This window comes from Carcharodon carcharias, chromosome 8 (assembly GCF_017639515.1).
Source record: "Carcharodon carcharias isolate sCarCar2 chromosome 8, sCarCar2.pri, whole genome shotgun sequence".
In the NCBI taxonomy this organism is placed as follows: Eukaryota; Metazoa; Chordata; class Chondrichthyes; order Lamniformes; family Lamnidae; genus Carcharodon; species Carcharodon carcharias.
Window position 1 is genome coordinate 22,653,485 of NC_054474.1, and position 20,060 is coordinate 22,673,544.

Here is a 20,060-nt window from a genome sequence, read left to right on the forward strand (position 1 = left end):
TTCCTCTTTAACGATTGGTTAAGCTTACATTCAAATTATGCTTTCTAATATTTGCTAGATTAACTTTACAACTGCTTATCCAGCAATGATTTCCAAGTCTTCTCCTAAGAGCTCGCTTTTCTTTCGAAAAGAGAAGGCTAAAACACGACGTGATAGAGATCCTTAAAATTATGAAGAAATCTGATACGGTAGGTGCAGAATGTTTCATAAAAGATAGTTACTAATAAATCCAATAAGGAATTCAGGAGGAACTTCTTTACCAGCGAGTGGGTGGAATGTGGAACTTGCTGAAGTAGTTGAAGTGAATAATGGAGATGCATTTCAAGATAAATAAATGAAATGGAAAAGAATAGGCATATCTGCTACTAGGGTTATGAGAAGTAGGGTGGAAGGAGACTAGTGTGGAGCATAAGCATTGGTATAGGCCAGTTGGGTCAAATGACCTGTGTCTGTGCTGTAACTAGGAGGAAACCGAGTTGGCTGCTCCAGTAACAAAAACAAAAATTGCTGGAAAAACTCAGCAGGTCTGACAGCATCTGTGGAGAGAAAGACAGAGTTAATATTTTGAGTCCAGATGACTCTTCTTCAGAACTAAAAGAGTCATCTGGGCTCGAAACGTTAACTCTGCCTTTCTCTCCACAGATGCTGTCAGACCTGCTGAGTTTTTCCAGCAATTTTTGCTTTTGTTTCAGGTTTCCAAAATCCGCAACCTTTTGCTTTTGCCTGCACCAGTATCTTTTTGCAGTCTCCTGTAACAATAAATCCTCCTGTATGGCCCCTTTTACCATTCCTGCACAATTTACCTCTGGCTATCCTCAGATCTCCACTGTTTTTTAAAAGGGGATTGAATGTGTACTTGAGGATACAGAACAAAGAGGGTCAAAAACAAAAAGCCAGGGTGTGAACCTAAGCAAGACTGCTCTTCAAAATAGCCAGTACAGGGACGATGTTTAATGATGTCCTTCAGTGCTGCAAGTTTCTAAAATTCTATGAGTTTCTTCTACATGATGCACCTTGGTGACAATGCATCACGTTGCACAGGTATGCTGATAATACCCAGCTCTACCTCACCAACACCTCTCTCAACCTTTCCACTGCCTCTTATTTGTCATGCTGCTCATCCAATGTTCCATATTGGACAAGCTGAAACTTCCTCCAACTAAATATTGGGAAGACCAAAGTCATGTCTTTTGATCACTGCCAAAAATCGATCCCTATACCACACCCTCCCAACTACATGGCAGGAGAGGATCAAATCAGGCCTGCCTACAAGGGACAATAGAGAATTGGGCTTAACTGCAGGGTAATAAAACCAGTCCATTCTCCAGAGTTACAACTATAATGTTGAATAAAACTAAATGCAAGAGCTTAGAGAATCAGGCTTGTCTCCAGGGTAAGAGCATAAAGTCTAATAGTGAAAGGAAAGAAAATGCTTCAGGGGATTAGAAGAGAACTGCAAAAGAATAGAGAATTATGCTTTAATAACAACAACAGCATAACGTTCATTTATATTGTACTTTAATATACTGAAATGTCCCAAGGCACTTCACAGAAGCATTGTAAAACAAAATTCGACATCAAGTTACGTTAAGAGATATTAGGGCAGATGACCGAATGCTGCAGGGTCAGAAGGGTATGTTCAATGAGTGCCTTACAGCGGAGAGTGATCAAGAGGTTTGCAAAGAGAATTCCAGGGCTTAGGGTGTAAGCAGTTGAAGGCACAGCCACCAATGGTGGAGCAATTAAAATCAGAGGCCACAACAATAACTTGTATTTATATAGTGCCTTTAATTTAGTGAAATGTACCAAGGTACCTTACAGAAGCATTATAAAACAAAGTATGACACCAAGCCAATAAAGAGATATTGGGCTGAATTAAATGAGGGGCTGGCTTTCCCACAATCTTCCCCAGCTAATAGGTTGGGGTGGGGGGGATCCCACCAAGGACAATACCGGCTGCTCCACAGCCATTTAAAGTTTCAACTTATCCAGTACTGGATGCCAGGTAAGCAGTCTGAGCTCAAGGAGGCAAAAAATGAAGGAGTGCAGATATCTCAAAGTGTTGTGCGACTGGAGCAAATTACAGAGATAGGGACAGGTGATGCTAAGGAGGGATTTGAAAACAAGGATGAGTGTTTTAAAATAGACGTATTGCTTAACTGGGAATCATTGCTGGTCAGCAAACACAGGGGTGATGTGTGAACAGGAGTCGGTGCAAGTTAGCATATGAGCAGCTGGGTTTTGGATGACCTCAAGTTTATGGGGAGTAGCAAATGGGAGTTCAGCCATGAGCACACTGGAATAATGATGTATTGAGGATCAAAACAATGGATAAGGGTTTCAGTAGCAGGTGAGCTATTTCAGTACACTCCTGGCTGGGTGAGTCCATAAACTTGATGGGCAGAGTAGGGTAATGCCATGGAGGTAATAATAGATGGTCTTCGTGATATGTGATTAGAAGCTTGCTGTGTGGGGGGTCAAGTGTGAAACCAAAGTTGTGAATAGTCTGGTTTAACTGCAGACAGTTGCCATGGAGAGAGATGGAGTGGATAGCCAGGGAACAGCAAAAATTTGCATTAATATAATACTAAACGTTCCAAGGTGCTTCATGGGAGTGCTATCAGGCAAAAACCTGACACTGAGCCACAGGAGATATTACAGCAGGTGAACAGAATCTTGGTTAAAGAGGTCATTTTTAAAGTCATCTTAAAGAACAAGAGGTAGAGAGGTGGGAAGGTTCAGGGAGGGAATTCCACAGCTTAGAGTCTAGTTAGTTCCAGAGCTTAGAGTCTAACCTAAAGACATGACCATCACTCACAGAATCACAGAGTCACACAGTGCAGAAGAGGCCCTTCGGCCCATCGAGTCTGCACCGACACGTGAGAAACACCTGACCTACAGACCTAATCCCATTTACCAGCACTTGGCCCATAGCCTTGAATGTTATGACGTGCCAAGTGCTCATCCAGGTACTTTATAAAGGATGTGAGGCAACATGCCTCCACCACCCTCCCAGGCAGTGCATTCCAGACCGTCACCACCCTCTGGGTAAAAAAGTTTTTCCTCACATCCCCCTAAACCTTCTGCCCCTCACCTTGAACTTATACCCCCTTGTGACTGACCCTTCAACTAAGGGGAACAGCTGCTCGCTATCCACCCTGTCCATGCCCCTCATAATCTTGTACACCTCGATCAGGTCACCCTCAGTCTTCTCTGCTCCAACGAAAACAACCCGAGTCTATCCAACCTCTCTTCATAACTTAAACATTTCATCCCAAGGCAACATCCCGGTGAATCTCCTCTGCACCCCCTCCATTGCAATCACATTCTTCCTATAATGTGGTGACCAGAACTGCACACAGTACGCCAGCTGTGGTCTCACCAAGGTTCTATACGACTCCAACATGACCTCCCTACTTTTGTAATCTATGCCTCGATTGATAAAAGCAAGTGTCCCATGTGCCTTTTTCACCACCCCACTAACATGCCCCTCTGCCTTCAGAGATCTATGGACACACACGCCAAGGTCCCTTTGTTCCTCAGAGCTTCCTAGTGCCATGCCGTTCATTGAATACCTCCTTGTCAAATTACTCCTTCCAAAGTGTATCACCTCACACTTTTCAGGGTTAAATTCCATCTGCCACTTATCTGCCCATTTGACCATCCCGTCAATATCTTCATGTAGCCCAAGGCACACAACCTCACTGTTAACCACCTGGCCAATCTTTGAGTCATCACTGAAGGGGAAAATAAAAGGGAAAAATAATTGGAGGAATGCAGAGTTCTCAGAGGAGGTAGGGCTAGATATTAGAGATAGGATGTGTTTTTGGTATCAAGGAGATATAATAATGTTATTGGAAATTATTGTAAAATAGAGTTATAGTGTCTATTCGTGTGTCTGTGTGTGTCTTAATTGAATTCAAGCCAACTAGTCTGGGTGCTTTGATATATAACAAAAACAAAAAATGCTGGAAAAACTCAGCAGTTCTGACAGCACCTGCGGAGGGAAAGACAGAGCTAATGCTTCGAGTCCGTTTGACTCTTCTTCAGAGCTCTGAAGAGTCATATGGACTCGAAACGTTAATTCTGTCTTTCTCTCCACAGATGCTGTCAGACCTGCTGAGTTTTTCCAGCATTTTATGTTTTTGTTTCAAGTTTCCAGCATCCGCAGTATTTTGCCTTTGCTTTGATGTATAGTATTTTGAGATGTTAATTAGGTAAATGTAAGGAGGGTAGAAGGTAAAGTGTAAATTTGTTTTTGTTAAAAGAAACCAATCAATACTGTGGGTGAAATCTTATACCTAACTACAAGATGCCAAGCAATGTGTTTATCTTTTTTCAGCTAATAAAATTGGTGGGATGAAAGGATGTTATTGTTAGAAGAGGTAAGGTTAAAAGCCTAGTGATACAATGGAAAATTTACATTCAAAGAGAAAGATATGTATAAAGGAGAAAGTAGGTTGTGTGTAAGATAGAGGCAGTTTAAGATCCAACAAGTGTGAGAAGCCCCAGCCTGTAAACCTCAAGTCTGTCTGCAAGGACCCAGAGCTGAAAGAAACTCATTTGAATGCATCTGTCCTGGGTGTGCTTTGCCAGAGGTCTGTTAAATCTATGAGTTTTACTGTTGCCTTGCTCGGGGTGTAATTGAGAGTCAAATTAATTAGGGGATTTTTGTACTCATTATAGTAGTAATTTTGTAGACATGTTTATGTCTTTACAATCTTTTTTGCATTAATAAATATTTAATTTAGTTTTATAAAAAACTTCTTGAGACTCGGTGGTCTTATTACTACTGAATTCAAAGCCTGTATCTCAAAATATACAAATTGCAAAAATGGGTTATGACAGTTGTTTCAAGTTTCTCTCTGGGGTTTGAACAACCCAACCTTTACTATCAGACGTGGATGTGGATTGGATTTTGTCAAAGGACAGCAGACAGATGGGAAACAGGAGGTAAATCAAAGATATATCCATGAGGCACTCCAGAGGTAACAACAACTTGCTTTTATATAATGCCTCTAACCTAGAAAAACATCCCAAATGCACTTTACAGGAGCATGCTCAGGCCTAGGTAGCAAAGAAAGCAATTTAGTACATTACCAGGCCTATCAAGTCTCCTGCCTTTGGACAAGGAGAGAAAAAGAGGCAGGGGCATGGTATTATCCAAATACCTGAAGTGCTGGTGAATGAGCCTGTTTGATGTTCAACCTTTATAGTCTTACTAAAAGATATTCATTACTGCTATCAGTGCTGGGATTGCTCTACCTTCAGCAAGAGAAAACTGGGGAGAACCACTGGAAGCCCCACAACTTGTAAGGTGTAAAAGAGAATAAAAAGCATGAAACTCAAGGAAAAGAGGGGGGAAAAAAGACACTTCCTGTGGCCTATGTAAGATTTGCAGCCTGCCACTTTTAATGTTTATGTTTTTGTTAACAAGTGACACCTCAGGTCACATTGAAGATATCTAGGCTCTGTTCTTTGCTGACAGCTTTAGCTTATCTCCAGAATAATGTAATAATACTTTAACAGTTCTTTGTACAGATATTGGTTAGAGTTCTTTCTGTAATGAAACTGAAATGCAAAGAATAAAATAAGGATGATTCTAGGACGATTTTTAACTCAGATTGGGTTTCCCATTCCAGGAGCTGATTTCTTGCTCAGCAGAGGCCTTCGCTTTAATCCTGGCACTTACCTAAATGCTGCCACTCTCTTGTCACCTGGAACAGATGTGGATAGGGTACACAACTGGAGATGCTCGGGTGACCCTAGGCTGCCTTCTGGCTTCCAGGTAATTGGCTGAGAAGGGTTTTCGCTGGAAGGTGTTGCAGGAGGAATGGCGGGGGGGGGGGGGGGGGGGGGGGGGGGGGGTAGTTCCAGCTCCTCCCGGCCCCACAATGGCAAGTTTCAGATTTACCAGAAAGGCTGTTACTTTCTTCAGCCCAGCTCAGACTTGCCTCTGCCTAGTGAGAAAGGTAAAATTGCACTGGGACCCCACTGGCGTAACAGGACAGCACATATTTATGAATCTGCTTTAGTGAGGCATCTTATCCACCTGCAAACTGGTATCTAAAACACCCCTCCTACAAAAAATCCTGCCTACTCCACTGCTATCCCTTTCCCCAGCATTACATTTCTTTTAAAATCTTCAATTCCATCCATTCAGAAGACTAAATCATTCCTTTTAATGAAAAGGTTTAAATAGGAAACGTTCCTACTCACTGTTAGGATGTCATAGTCCCCTGCTGTGAATGTCCACGTAGATGATACCATCCCAGATTTTGGATGAATGTTGAATTTCCCTTCCTCGGGGTTCTCCTCAATGCTGTAGGTGACATCTGCATTTGGACCTATGTCTTGGTCAGAAGCGATCACCTTGTAGATGGGCTCAGGCTCTTTGGAGCTGTTGCGTTCCAGCAGCCTAACATTGTACAGGACTTCTGGGAACTTTGGGACATTGTCATTTTCATCCAAAATGTCCACCACTACCTTTGCTGTGGACTGTCTTGGGGGAACACCGTTGTCACTAACAGCCACCTGTGAGGAAGCAGAAAGAGCAAATTGTTCCTTAATACTTTCCCTAATGTTGTTGATACAGATGTAACCATCTCCGTGTGCTGTCTAGAACCACTGCCACTTTACAAACATGTCAGCCAGGTGAATGTACAGGGAAAATGAACAGTAACATACAAGTTCAATTCACCTCTCATACGTTAAAATAGCATGCAGACAGGTTTGGTACGATTGTGTTTAAATGTTGATATGGAAATAAAGACAGTTGCTTTTGCATTTTCAATGAGTATAGTATCGGGATGATTTCATGATGTAATATTCCCCACAAGAAATTCATAGGTGGGAAAGATGAAAAATCACACACCAGATGTCCACAATTCCCTGATAGCGACTGTTTCATCACCAAATCACACCATAGTAGAACTACGGGTGGTGGTACAATACTGTTTCTGAGAGGAAATGTTTAAAATTGTGAGATCAATGGACTATTAGGGGCTGTGAATCCAAGCAAGAGAAAGTATGCAACTTATCAAAGCACCTAGCTGACATCTTTTAAAGTAAGGAGGCCCAAAATTACCCCTCCTTCTTCTGGGATATCAGACCCAATAAGCTTTCATGCATGATGATAAAAGAAAACTACCACTGATGCTGGAAATCTGAAACGAAAACAGAAAATGCTGGAAGAACTCAGCAGGTCTAACAGCATCTGCGGAGAGAAAAAAAAAACAGAGTTAACGTTTCGAGTCCGCATTACTCTTCTTCAGAGCTTTCATGCACTTTAGGCTCAACTTGGGAAAGAAATCCTAGACCTCCTGTCTGCCTTCACCGTCCCCACTGACTGGGGAAAGCAGAAAGAACTTCTGGATGCACGTTTCTGAAGTTCCATCTTCCCACCATTATCGCATGCCACAGCGTGATTCTGTCAGGGCAACATGTGCCTACCCATGCGTGGGCAAGTTTGTGACAAAGACAGGTGAATGAGAAAAACATGGACTAGCCCTTTGCACTCTTGGATGTAGGGGCTGCCTGTTAGGCTTCATGCCCAGTGTTCTGAGATACACAGATTGGTCCTGCGAGCAGAAATGGAGAAAGTTCAGGTGTAGTGAGAATGCTGTCAAGCACAAAAGCTGTTAATTTTGGAAATATTAAGAGTAAGAAAAATTGGGACTGCCAGCCATTTCTTTTTCCTGCTATGGCAAACCTCCAAGGCCTGCTGTAGTTAGCCTTTGCCAGTCCAGCCAGCCTTCCTTAGGCTACAAACCAGATTGGTGGACACTGAGGGGTGAGGAGAGCCTGTTTCCCAAATGTATAATAGCTTGGTGGCAAAAAATTGGGAAGAGCCATGGAAGCATCACAGTGGCCAGTAAAAGTCCTGCCCCAACAGAAATACACGCCAAACAGTCCAGAAGGAGTGGAGGAGGAAAGGAGTTTGTGGAAACCTGAATCACAATAATTGAGAATGTTTTGAATCTAGTCACTGCATTGATGGTTACTAACGTGATTTTCTATGTTTTCCTCATGATAGAAGTAATTTTTCTTTGAGATGTTGATCTTCTTCTTCTGAGTTCTCTGCTCAAAAGCCGGTCCGACCCACAGTGGCATGACCTCCACCATGACTAGAGCAAGGAGGTAGGTCCTGAATCCACCCCATTTGGATTGGAGATTGAACCCTGGGCTGTTGCTCCAATCTGATCCACACACCCACCATGCAGCCGAATGAGACACCGGACCCAAAGGAGTTCAAGTTGCTGTGGCAACATACACTTTTACATGCATGTTGTAACCTGGAGCTATGGATAATAATGGTGGAGGCTTCAACTTCCTTTCATCACATGGCTGACCTAGAGTCGCTCATGCTCTTACTGCCTGCCATTGGCACTTGTTTGAAGGACTTACTAGCTGATATCCAACTTGTTTGACCATGTTATGAACATACCTTCCTTGGCCATCAAGTCCTGGAGTAGGACTTGTGCCCTGGGGTTCTGGCTCAGAGGCTACCCACTGCACCACAAGATGTCCATTTGATATTAATGTCAAATCTAAAAATGCAATGATGCCCCCTTGTGTGTGAAAAAGACTGAGTCAGTTTTTCAACCTGACCATTGTCTTGCCTCTGACCAGTGTGATACCTCAGCTATTGACTGCTAACCTGATGGCCTTATTCTACTCACCTCTAGGTTGTGTTCATCTCTCTTTTCACGGTCCAGCTTACGCACTGTTGTAGTGATGAGACCTAGAATGAAAATGAAGAAAAGAATTCCCTGTAAGATAAATGATAAAGACAAAAGCAGAAATCATTTCAGTCAAGGCTACACATTTACAGAAAGTGCAATGAGATGAAACACATTTAGATTAATTAAATTGAGTCCACCCTCTAGCATCTTCAGTTGTTTCCTTATCTAATAAGCCTTATTAAATCTTTTAAAATGAACAAGTACAGAAAATAATCATAAATCTATGAGACTCTATGGGGTGGATTTTAAATGTGTCAGCATCGTTCCAATCAGAAACCTACCCCTCCTGTAGCGATGATACGCTGGAGACAGATTTAATTGGATCAGAATGGAACTTCACTTCCATCTGGGAGGAAGTCCTGCCCTAGAGAGCTGATGGCCAATTTGATTGGCCAGCAGTTCTGAAGACCCAGCAGTGCCAGAATTGAGTGGTGGCCACTGTTGGGACTGCAGGCAGTCCATGAAAATGAATAAGTGATTGATCCCAAACTTCAAGTGAGTCAGGGGTGTTGACTGTGCCTGCCTGGCACATATCAGCAAGAGGGGGGTGGTGAGCGGGGTGGCTGTGGTTGGGTTTTAGAGGGAGGGTGGGTGGGGAAGGGATAAAGGGAGTGTACCATCTTGGGGGTGGATTCCCCAATGTTCACAGGGGACCCCCTCTCCACCAAAAGAGTTACCCCACTTCTGCCCATCAGTAGCCTGCACAGGGAAAGCTGCTGGCCTGCTTGCCTTGACTTCCCCAACCTCATGTAAAATTGCGGCAAAGGCAGAATGACGCCTTTAAGTGGCCATTAATTGGATATTTAAGGGTCTCAATAGGTCCAAGGGCGGGCTGCCCAATGCATTGTCCATCTACCTTAATATGGGAGACAGGTCAGAAGTGAGCAGGAAGGCAGTGGGCTGTCCACCCATTTTATTTTACGAGCCCCTGCTTTCAAATATGCTGGCAGGGACTGTAAAATTCAACCCTATGACTCTATTAAAGCTAATGGGATGCTAGCCCTTATATCTAGGTGACTGAAATACAAGTGGTTAGAAGTCATGCTTCAGCTATACAAAGCCCAGGTTAGACCACACCTGAAGTACAGTGAGCAGTTCGATGCACCACACCTTAGGAAAGATATCCTTTGAGGATTTGCAGTGTAGATTTATCAGAAAGCTATCTGGACTTCAAGGGTTTACTTACAAGAAGAGACGACACAAATTAGTGTGCATTCCCTGAAACTTAGCAAGCGAAAGAGACGATTTAATCAAATAGTTCAATATATTAAGGAACAGCTGGGTAGATAAAAAACTATTTCTGCTGGTTGGGAAGTTTAGGATTGGGTCATAGAGTAAAAATTATAGCCAAACCTCTCAGGCATAAAATTAGAAAACACTTCTACACATACTGGGTGGTGGAAGTTTGGAACTCTCTTCCACAATGATAATTGGTTCTAGATCAATTGTTAATTTTAAATATAAGACTGAATGATTTTTGTTAATGTCACAAACATATACTTATGATATTACAGATTTTAGGGACAACTGTTTTAAAGAAACATTTCTGTCTTCAAAACTTTACACTGAGTTTAAAGCCTTTCTCAAAATGTGTTAGTTCAAACCATGTCAGACTCAAATCTCTAGAGCTGGCTATAAAGAGTCATTAAAATGCAAAAGTCTCCTCCAGGGATGTCCATTGGATCATCTAAAAGGTGTGAAAACCCCTTGGCTTCTTTGTCTGGTAGAACAATGATTCATCAAAATTAACATAGCAGCCATTTTGTTCCTGGTTTGCTGTGAAAGCCATGTGTGCAGAAGCCCCAGGAAGAACTCTTAGAGACATCATCAGAGGGGTTTTCTTTCTGCCATCAGGAGTTGAAGAGGAAGGTATTAAGATATCAACTGCTGTTCCAGGCAACCTACAAGTGCCATAACCGCAGCAAACCAGTGAGGAACAAGAAACCTCCTCTTTCTCCCAAAACCTCCTTGACTTGCTGAGTCCACCTGAAAAAGGCAAACACCAACTAATTGACTGCAAAAGTCATCACAGTTGCTAAACTGAACCTCAAGTTTCAACCCCTTCACCTCGGAAAAAGAAACTCAAGCAATGGGCCCACAATGATACCCGAGTCTGATTTGAAACCTCATCCTTAAGGATCTTTTTATCTTTAGCTGCTTTTAATCTTTATACCTGTTGTTAATAACTTTTTCACTTTTAATTAACTTTCAGCCAGTAGTCTTGTAACAAACTAACCTTTATCTTGTTTAAATCCAAAGCTTCTCTGTTGGGTTACTTTTAAATTGAATCACTCATAAATTAAAAAGGGGCTACATACACACACACACATAAATTCTTAGCTCACAGACCACTTTGAGGAAATGTCTTTTACGTGTTAGTGACAGTTAACCAAAGGTATTAATGGGTATGGGGAAAAGGTAAGTATATGGAGTTGGGTTGCAGATCAGCCATGATCTCAATGAATGATGGAACCGGGTTGAGGAGCTAAATGGCCTACTCCTGAACATATGCTCCTATATTTCTACTCTAATTTTGACTTACGCTAGCAATATATATATCCCATGTCCCTAGTTAAAGGAATTTTCCTATTAAACTAAAATTAAGAATATTTCTAATCCTATTTGGATTAGAATATGCTTTTGGCATACTGGCCTTCATAAATCAAAATTGAATATAGGAGTTGGGATGTTATGGTGAGGTTGCATAAGACATTGGTGAGGCCAACTTTAGAGTATTGTGTGCAGTTCTGGTCGCCTAACTACAGGAAGGATATCAGTAAGATTGAGAGAGCGCAGAGAAGATTTACTAGGATGTTGCCGGGTCTTAAGGAGTTGAGTTACAGGGAAAGATTAAACAGGTTAGGACTTTATTCCTTGGAGCATAGAAGAATGAGGGGAGATTTGATAGAAGTTTACAAAATTATGAGGGGTATAGACAGAGTAAATGCGAGTAGGCTCTTTCCACTTAGATTAGGAGAGATAAACACGAGAGGACATGGCTTTAGGGTGAAAGGGGAAAGGTTTAGGGGGAACATTAGGGGGAACTTCTTCACTCAGAGAGTGGAGTGTGGAACGAGCTACCATCTGACGTGGTAAATGTGGGCTCACTCTTCAGTTTTAAGAATAAATTGGATAGATACATGGATGGGAGAGGTCTGGAGGGTTACGGACTAGGTGCAGGTCAATGGGACTGGTGGAATAATATTTCGGCACAGACTAGAAGGGCCGAATGGCCTGTTTTCTATGGTTCTATTGAATAGGCATCCCTAGTGAAAGTATAATCTTTTGTGCCTCTCTCATGTCAAAATTTATATACATTATGTATTATTCTATGTTACCGCCTTTCTCAAAAGGTTTGCTCTTGTCAATGTTTTTATTTTGGCCTAATCTTGTGCAGAAGCCCTTGTAACTAGAATTAGGCTTCTCCTATGATGTTCATTTAGCCACATATTAGAACAGGGCTTCCCAAACTGTGGGTCACAACACCCTATGGGGTCACGAGGTGAAATTGAGGTCACATGCTCCGAGGCAGCAATGGCTGTGGGGCACTTTTAAATCCTTGTGGTTCTTTTTTAATGGTGGGCATGGCCCAACTGACCAATCTTTGAGACCTGAATCTTTTTTTCCAAAAAAGCCAGTTTAACTAACCCCCTGCTCTCACAGCACCACCACCAACCACCCTGTGAAAGCCATGTGTGCAGAAGCCCCAGGAAGAACTCTTAGAGACATCATCAGAGAGGTTTTCTTTCTGCTACCAGGAGTTGAAGAGGAAGGCCTCGCCACTCCCTTTGATCCCACAGCTCTGTCCCCCAACTGGCTCACACTCTGGAGTCACAGTAATTTTCAAGCCTCAAAATGGGGTCACAGTGGAAAGCACCGTATTAGAAACAGTCATCGATTTGTTTCCTAGAATACAAATTCCTGGTAAATGGCCTTCATTTAGCTCCGCTTCCCACCATAATCACATTCCTGTCACACTACCCCTCGAACATGCAATTTTGAGCCCAACAAGTAGAGGTGGAATGACCGTAATCTTTTGCTGAAATGACTTGCAGCAAATCACTCTAGAAAACAAGGATAGCGCATGCCCAGCCCGACCGGGTGTAGTGAGCGATGATGTCCGGCGAGCTTCCTGACGTCATCGCCCACTCACGCGATATTTCGGTCAGCGGGCACATGCGCGAGTTTGGCAGCGCGCCCACCGACAATTAAGAGGCCTATTAAGGCCATTAATGCATTGATTAAGTGCAATTTTTTGCTGCCCGTCCAACATTACGGTTGGCGGGTAGGCAAATCGAGCAGGCATCCTTTGAACTTTTGAGGAAACCTCATCCAAGGGCGGGATGAGGTTTCCGATGTTAATTTTAAAAAAATGTTGTGAGGGAGCCTGGACGCGTGGACATTTTTCCAGCATTTCCAAATCTTTATTTCATGGTTTAAAATTCTTCAGCTCCCTCTGCCTTCCGGGAACTTTCAATGTGTGTTTCCCCCGCGCCCACGCAGACTTCAGCACTCACCCAGGCAGCGCTGAGCCTTTCAGCACACATTTCATGCTGGCTGGCCGTTAACTGGCCAGCCGGTGTGAAATCACGGTTGGGGGAAGATTGCAGGCGGCGGCCCGTTTCCCGGCTGCTCACGAGCCCGTCCACCGCGCCAGCCCAACTACCCGAAAATCCTGCCCAAAGTGTTGGCTGACTGCCAGAGGTAAACTATATTCCATCAGTGACCATCTTGATTAAAAAAGACCAGAGAAAACAAGATGAGACTTGCTAAATGTCTAATGCAAATCAGAACACTCGGTTTGCTCTGGCAACTGAACAAACATCTTACGATTTGGGAAATTTAAGAAAAAAAAACTTGTATTTATATAGTGCTTGATCACATCCTCAAGACAGTCTTAAGTATTGCAAGTACAATGAATCACCATTGTCTATGTGTATGAATAAAGTTGCCATTTTGCACAGAATATGTTGCCAAAATGAGCAATGAGTTAATTAAGGAAAGATTGAACAAGACTTTTAGAGAACTCCCTCTTTTTCAAGTACCGTCATCAAATCTTTTAACATTCACCTGAATGAGTCAGACAGATCTCATTTGAAAGACAGCACCCCCAGCAAAGGAGCATTACTTCTGCAAAGCACTGATATATCCACCCAAAGGTTACACATTCAGTTCTTGTAAGAGGAGTAACTCACAACTCATAACTCAGACAAGACACCCCCAATTGTACCAAGCAAACTCACGTTACTGCATGAAGCTCAAAAGAAAGACATGCATTCATTTAGCATCTTTCATGGCCTCAGGATATCCCAAAGTGCTCTACAGCCAATTAAGTACTTTTTCAAATGTGTCTGTTGTAATGTAGGAAATGAGGCAGCCAATTCGCATACAATCAGCTCCCACAAACAACAATCTGATAATGACAGGACCATTTGTTTCAATGATGCTGGCTGAGCATTAATATTGATCAGGCCATTGGGGATAACACCCCAACTTTTCATCAAAAATATTGCCATGGTATCTTTTATGTCTACCTAAGATAGCAGACTGGGCCTCAGTTCAATATCTCATTGAAACGTCACCTCCTTCAGTGCTGCAGTGGAGAGTCTACTCAGATTTTGTGTTCAAATCTATGCAGTGGGACTTTGAACTTATAATATTCTCAATCAGAGGTGAGAGTGCTTCCAACTGAGCTGTGTTCGACACTGTATAGCCTGTGCATGGTGCAGATCACAGCTAAGCACTCTGAAAAACAGGTTTCAAACAATAAAGTGTGCAGATGAGTTTGTTGTTACTGCCACTTGATGCCGTTCCCAGTCGTGTCTAAACAGGGAGATGAAAATCAAATTGCTGGTTTCTTTTTCCCATGGATTAACCTGTCCTTGCTTACTAGCTCCAGGCAATGTTAATAACACCTACACAAACCAAAAGGCGAAAGAGAAATGAATAACTGCTGTATCAAATTGACATGGAATATGTTTAAAGGGCAATAATATGCTGTGGCAGTGGAGTTACATTTTTCTACCATGAAAGCTGCTTAACTTACCACAAATGTCTGAATGTATCCTCAAGTTGATCAAACGATTTATTAAAGACCAACAAAATATTAAGGAAAGGAAGTATTTCATAGCGGTACATTTAGCTGTGTTAATGCAAGAAGTAGCTTGAACAGGTACATTGGCTCTGAAGGAATTGCAAGCCAACTTTTTGATAAATATTAATGACTTGGATCTTGGAATACAGAGTAAAATTTCAAAAATTGCCCATGATACCAAAGTTGGAGGTGTGGCAAATAGTTGGGATGATAGCAATCAACGGCAACAAGTTATAGGGTAGCAGAATGGGCAGACAAATTTACTACAGAGAAGAATGAGTTGATGCATTTTGGCAGAAGGGATAGGGAGGGTTTTTATCAATTTAATAGCACAGTTCTAAAGTGTAGGGCAGAGGGACCTGGGGATTCATGTGCATATAGATCTTTAAAGGTGGCCTGAAATATTGAGAGTAATTAGCAAACAATATGGGATCTTAGGCTTCATAAATACAGGTATTCCTATAGAGGGAAACTGTGCTGAACCTTTAAAAACTCTGGTTAGGCCACAACTAATGTATTGCATCCAGTTCTAGTCACCACACTTTAGAACTTGATTGAGGTGTAAAAGATTATGACAGGTTTAGATAAGGTAGACAAAGGAAAGCTGTTTCCATTAGATGATGGTCCAAAGACTAAAGGACACTGATTTAAGATATTGGGCAGTAGCTGCTGTTCAAATGTGAGGAAGAACTTTTAAACATAGTGAATGGTAATGACCTGTAACTCATTGTCTATGAGGCTGGTGGAAAGGAAGAGCATCAATGAGTTCAAAAGGAAACTGGATGGGTACTTGAGGGAAATAAATTTGCAGGACTACAGAGTTAGAGCAGGAGAACAGGACTGACTGGATTACTCTAAAGAGTTGGCACAGATTCAATGGGCCCAATGGCCTCTTTCTACACTGTAATGACTCTATGACTCCTGTAATGGAACATATGAACATGGGATCAGAATTTAGAACCTGTTCCGCCATTTAATTGTTAGATCATGGCTGCTCTGCATCTTATTTTTGTCTGCCCATCTTGCTGCCTTGCCAGTTACCATCTTTGCCACACACAAGTCTACCAATCTATTAAGAAATGTTCAATTGGCCTAGCCTCAACAGATTCTTGTGAAACAGAGTTACCCCTTTTTCCATGGTATCATCGATGGCATTATTATAACATTGTCTAGGCTAATACAGAGTATCTACTGAGGCTACAGAAGTATGTAAAACAGGAGCTTTATTGAGACACACCTTACTGTGCTGGCTGCATCTTACATGAAGATGCATGAGAGAGAGAGCAAACAATGTAATATTCCATCACTTCCTGTGATGATGTACACAGTATCTAATTAGCATTTTACACAGTTAAAATCCACCCCTTATATTATAATTATGCCTAAAGACACTTCCTAATGTATCACTAAACCATGCAGATCAGAACATCCCCAGACTTTTTCCTCAATCTGTCTTGACTTTAACAGATTTCAATGGGGGTAACAGCTGGTGATGGTTAACAGTAAATCAATGGTGGCTCCCACTCCTAATTGTTATCTAGTAAACCCTGCTAGAAAGTAAAAAGGCTGCCTCAGCCTAGAAAAGAGGGTCAGAACCAGGCTTGCTTTTGCCATCCCAATTCTACTGCAAAGCCTATTCCATTTCTTCCAATTGGGCATTCACATCCCATATTCAGTAAGCAGAGTGGGCATCTGGAGAGATTCCAATCATCAAAAGTGAGCCCATTGCTTCAGAAGAACGAAAAGCAATGATGCTGTAGCAGCATATCCACTGCAGTACCAGAAGAAAGAGAGTAGATCTTCAAGGAGATACATGTAACTGGAATTTTTTGTATACTTCCACCATGAGATCAGAAGTGGGGATGTTCACTGATGATTTCACAATGTTCAGCACCATTCGCGACTCCTCAGATACTGAAGCAGTCCATGTACAAATCAAGCAAGACCTGGACAATATCCAGGCTTGGGCTGACAAGTGGCAAGCAACATTTGCACCACACAACTGCCAGGCAAAAACCAAAAGAGAATCTAACCATTGCCCCACGACATTCAATGGCATTATCATTGCTGAAATCCCCACTATCAACATACTGGGGGTTACCTTTGACCAGAAACTGAACTGGACTAGCGATATAAATACTGTGCCTACATCAGATCAGAAGTTAGGAATCCTGCGGCGAGTAACTCACCTTCTAACTCCCCAAAACCTCTCCACCATCTACAAGGCAGCCCACTTGATTGGCACCCCATCCACAAACATTCACTCCCTCCACCACTGATGCACAGTGGCAGCAGTGTGTACCATCTACATGATGCACTGTAGAAACTTACCAAGCCTCCTTAGACAGCATTTTCCAAACCCACGACCATTACAATCTAGAAGGACAAGGGCAGCAGGCATATTGGAGCACCACCACCTGGAAGCTCCTCTCCCAGTCACTCACTAGCCTGACTTGTAAACATATTGCCGTTCCTTCACTATCACTAGGTCAAAATCCTGGAGCTCCCTTCCTAACATCACTGTGGATGCACCTACACCACATGTACTGCAGTGGTTCAAGAAGGCAGCTCACCACCACTTTCTCAATGGCAATTGGGGATGGGCAATAAAGTGCTGGCCTAGTCAATGACGCCCACATCCCATAAATTAATTTTTAAAATGTTGTGGCTAAGCTGAAGGCCGCAAACTTTTCAAGACTGTTGGTAGATTAAATATCTAGGGTCATTACAGAAGAAATGTAGGCTACTACTAGGTCCTTGTATTAACCAATGACTTGGCATCACTATATTGCCACCATTCTCCTGACACCGGCAAACTCAGCAGTGGTGGTGAGAAGGAAAATAAGCCTCCTTACTACCATTTACACATGGTAGATGGTGAAAGGAGAGCTTTTTACGACAGGGAATTTAAAGCCAGGCAGTATTGAGGTGGCAAGGTTTATTTTCCCACTCTATCTGTTTGAGTTGGAGCAGAATAGTGGAGGCAAATCCAAACCCACCTGTGTTGACATCAGAGTGAAGACCAGATCAGAGTCTGCACTGACAACTTCCATGGTTGAATAACTTACCAAGACTCGCTGGCTTGTCTCATACAAGAAGAATATCCACTTGGTTGAAAAAGTGGAGGATTGTTGGTTTCAATAGAGTGATGCACGACCAAGGGTTGATACCATAAGGATGGAAAGGAAAATGTAAAGAGGAAAAGTCTGACAAAGAAAGAACTTATGGGCTTTCCATCCCTATCAAGGCTACAAATTTATATTTAGCTGGGGAGCAGAAGAAATGGTTACAAATTCCTTTTGTCTTTTGATATGGCCATCGCTCTTGACTGCGAATGACTCACTTGAACATGTCTGGCAAAAGGCACATAGGTACATAATGAGGCAAAGGACCACCCCTTCATTTCTAAGTTGTGCTCTCATCATAGAGAACCAGATTTAGGGTCAGAGGATTCTCATACTATACTGCTGGTAAGAATAAAAGCAGAAAATAGATTTAGAATGAGCATACTGAAATTGTCAGTCACCAGTAACATTATTGATTCCAATCATTGTTCTAATCTGGCTAAATAATTAAGTGGGCTTATCAGAATAACATGCCTCAAATCGATTGAATGTCTTTTTTCAATTAACACCATTTCAGGTCTTGGAAAAAAACCCTAACTGAAGCTGCAATGTCATCACCTAAATGTATTTCCTTCACATTGCTACAGTACAGATTCAAACCAAAAGACATCTGATAATTTATTAGAGATGTGCTACAAAGTATCACTACGTACCCAAGCACCACTTGAAGAAACCAATTTTCTTAGCCAAACATTTCATATAAAAATGGAAATTCTGACAATAAACAGGAAAATCTCTGACTGTGGCGTTTAATGAGGACTGCCTGACCTGATGCAAGGCCAATAAACCAGGGGCTTCAAGAAAGCATGAGTCCAAATATTGAAAAGCAGATATAACTGAAGATAGGGGAAGAAGCAATGACTTGGGGATGATAAAAGGAAGGAGAAGAATTGGAAAGAAATGGAAGATGAAGAAAATAGAAAAGGGGATGTGGAACCTGATAACATATACAGATTTGAGCAATTTACTGCAGTTGTGAGTTTCACAAGCTTGGTGTTGACAAAATTTCTCAACATTTGGGATGTTATCAGCGAGTAAAATGATTCATTCACTGAGTTTTTAGAAAATGTTCCAATCAATTAAATAAATAAAACCTTAAAATGTTCTGTCTGGAGAAAGCAAGTCTGCTTCTCCTTTCATGATTTCACTAATTAACCAATTTTCTTGTGGCAGACAATTGCCTTGTTGATAGTTTTTTTATTGACTCATGCACAGAGACGTCAGTAATTTTGTAAATTACTGTTATTCATAAATCTGATAACAAGAGTCATTAAGTTGACATAAAAATTGGCAAGTATTTATATAAACAGTTTTTCTATAAACAAGTTAGTTTCACAATTAGCCCTATTAATTGATGCAAATTGTTCCAGATTCAAATTCCAAATTAGATTATTAAACAAAACAATAATTACAACCCATCGCAAAAAAATAGTGTGAAGCACTCCAATATCTGAAGATCCTGTAATATGATTTCACCTCCCACACAGCACTTTAGGATGCCAGAAAGTCTTAAAAAGTTTCACATGATTAACGTTACTTGAAATGCAGAGACTGCTGATAAGTAGACCAACAGAGCAAGTAACTTGCTGGCTTGAACACGAGAAGCATTAATAAGTTCTTTGACTTGATTTAGCTGGCAGTGCAAGGTAATGTTGCCCTGGGCAGAAAGATACTTACATACAAAAATAATGGACAAAAAAAATAGTTGGCCCATCAAGCCTGCCCACACTCATGATGGTTACAGCATGATGACTAGATACTTACTTCCTTCTGTTCTGTTGAAGGGTCATGAGGACTCGAAATGTCAACTGTGCTCTTCTCCGCTGATGCTGCCAGACCTGCTGAGTTTTTCCAGGTATTTCTGTTTCTGTTTTTGTTTTAGCTTTCCAGCATCCGCAATTTTTTGTTTTTGTCGAAATACTTCCTACCCTGTCCCTCCACAGACATGTAAGCTCTGATGTTTACTGTAGGTTTATGATAAAAGGAGAATAATACAGCCTCCTTCCTGAACCACTAAGTCATGCAGATCAGAAGATGCAGGTTCAATTCTCTATTTCTGCTAAATTAGCTGGTCACAGCCAGGCTAGCAATTGGTAG

General features: G+C 41.8%; 1 protein-coding gene across 2 annotated transcripts in view; it reads right to left on the reverse strand.

Annotated features, from left to right (window-relative positions):
* The window catches only part of LOC121281257 (protocadherin Fat 1-like), a 164,568-nt gene that overhangs the window by 76,187 nt on the left and 68,321 nt on the right, over positions 1 to 20,060 (reverse strand). For both annotated transcript variants that reach the window (XM_041194093.1, XM_041194094.1), the window contains exons 4-5: positions 8,682 to 8,743; positions 6,220 to 6,534 (exon numbers count right to left, since the gene is read on the reverse strand). In XM_041194093.1, coding sequence (XP_041050027.1) covers positions 6,220 to 6,534; positions 8,682 to 8,743 — 377 coding nt within the window. The remainder of the gene's footprint in view (positions 1 to 6,219; positions 6,535 to 8,681; positions 8,744 to 20,060) is intronic.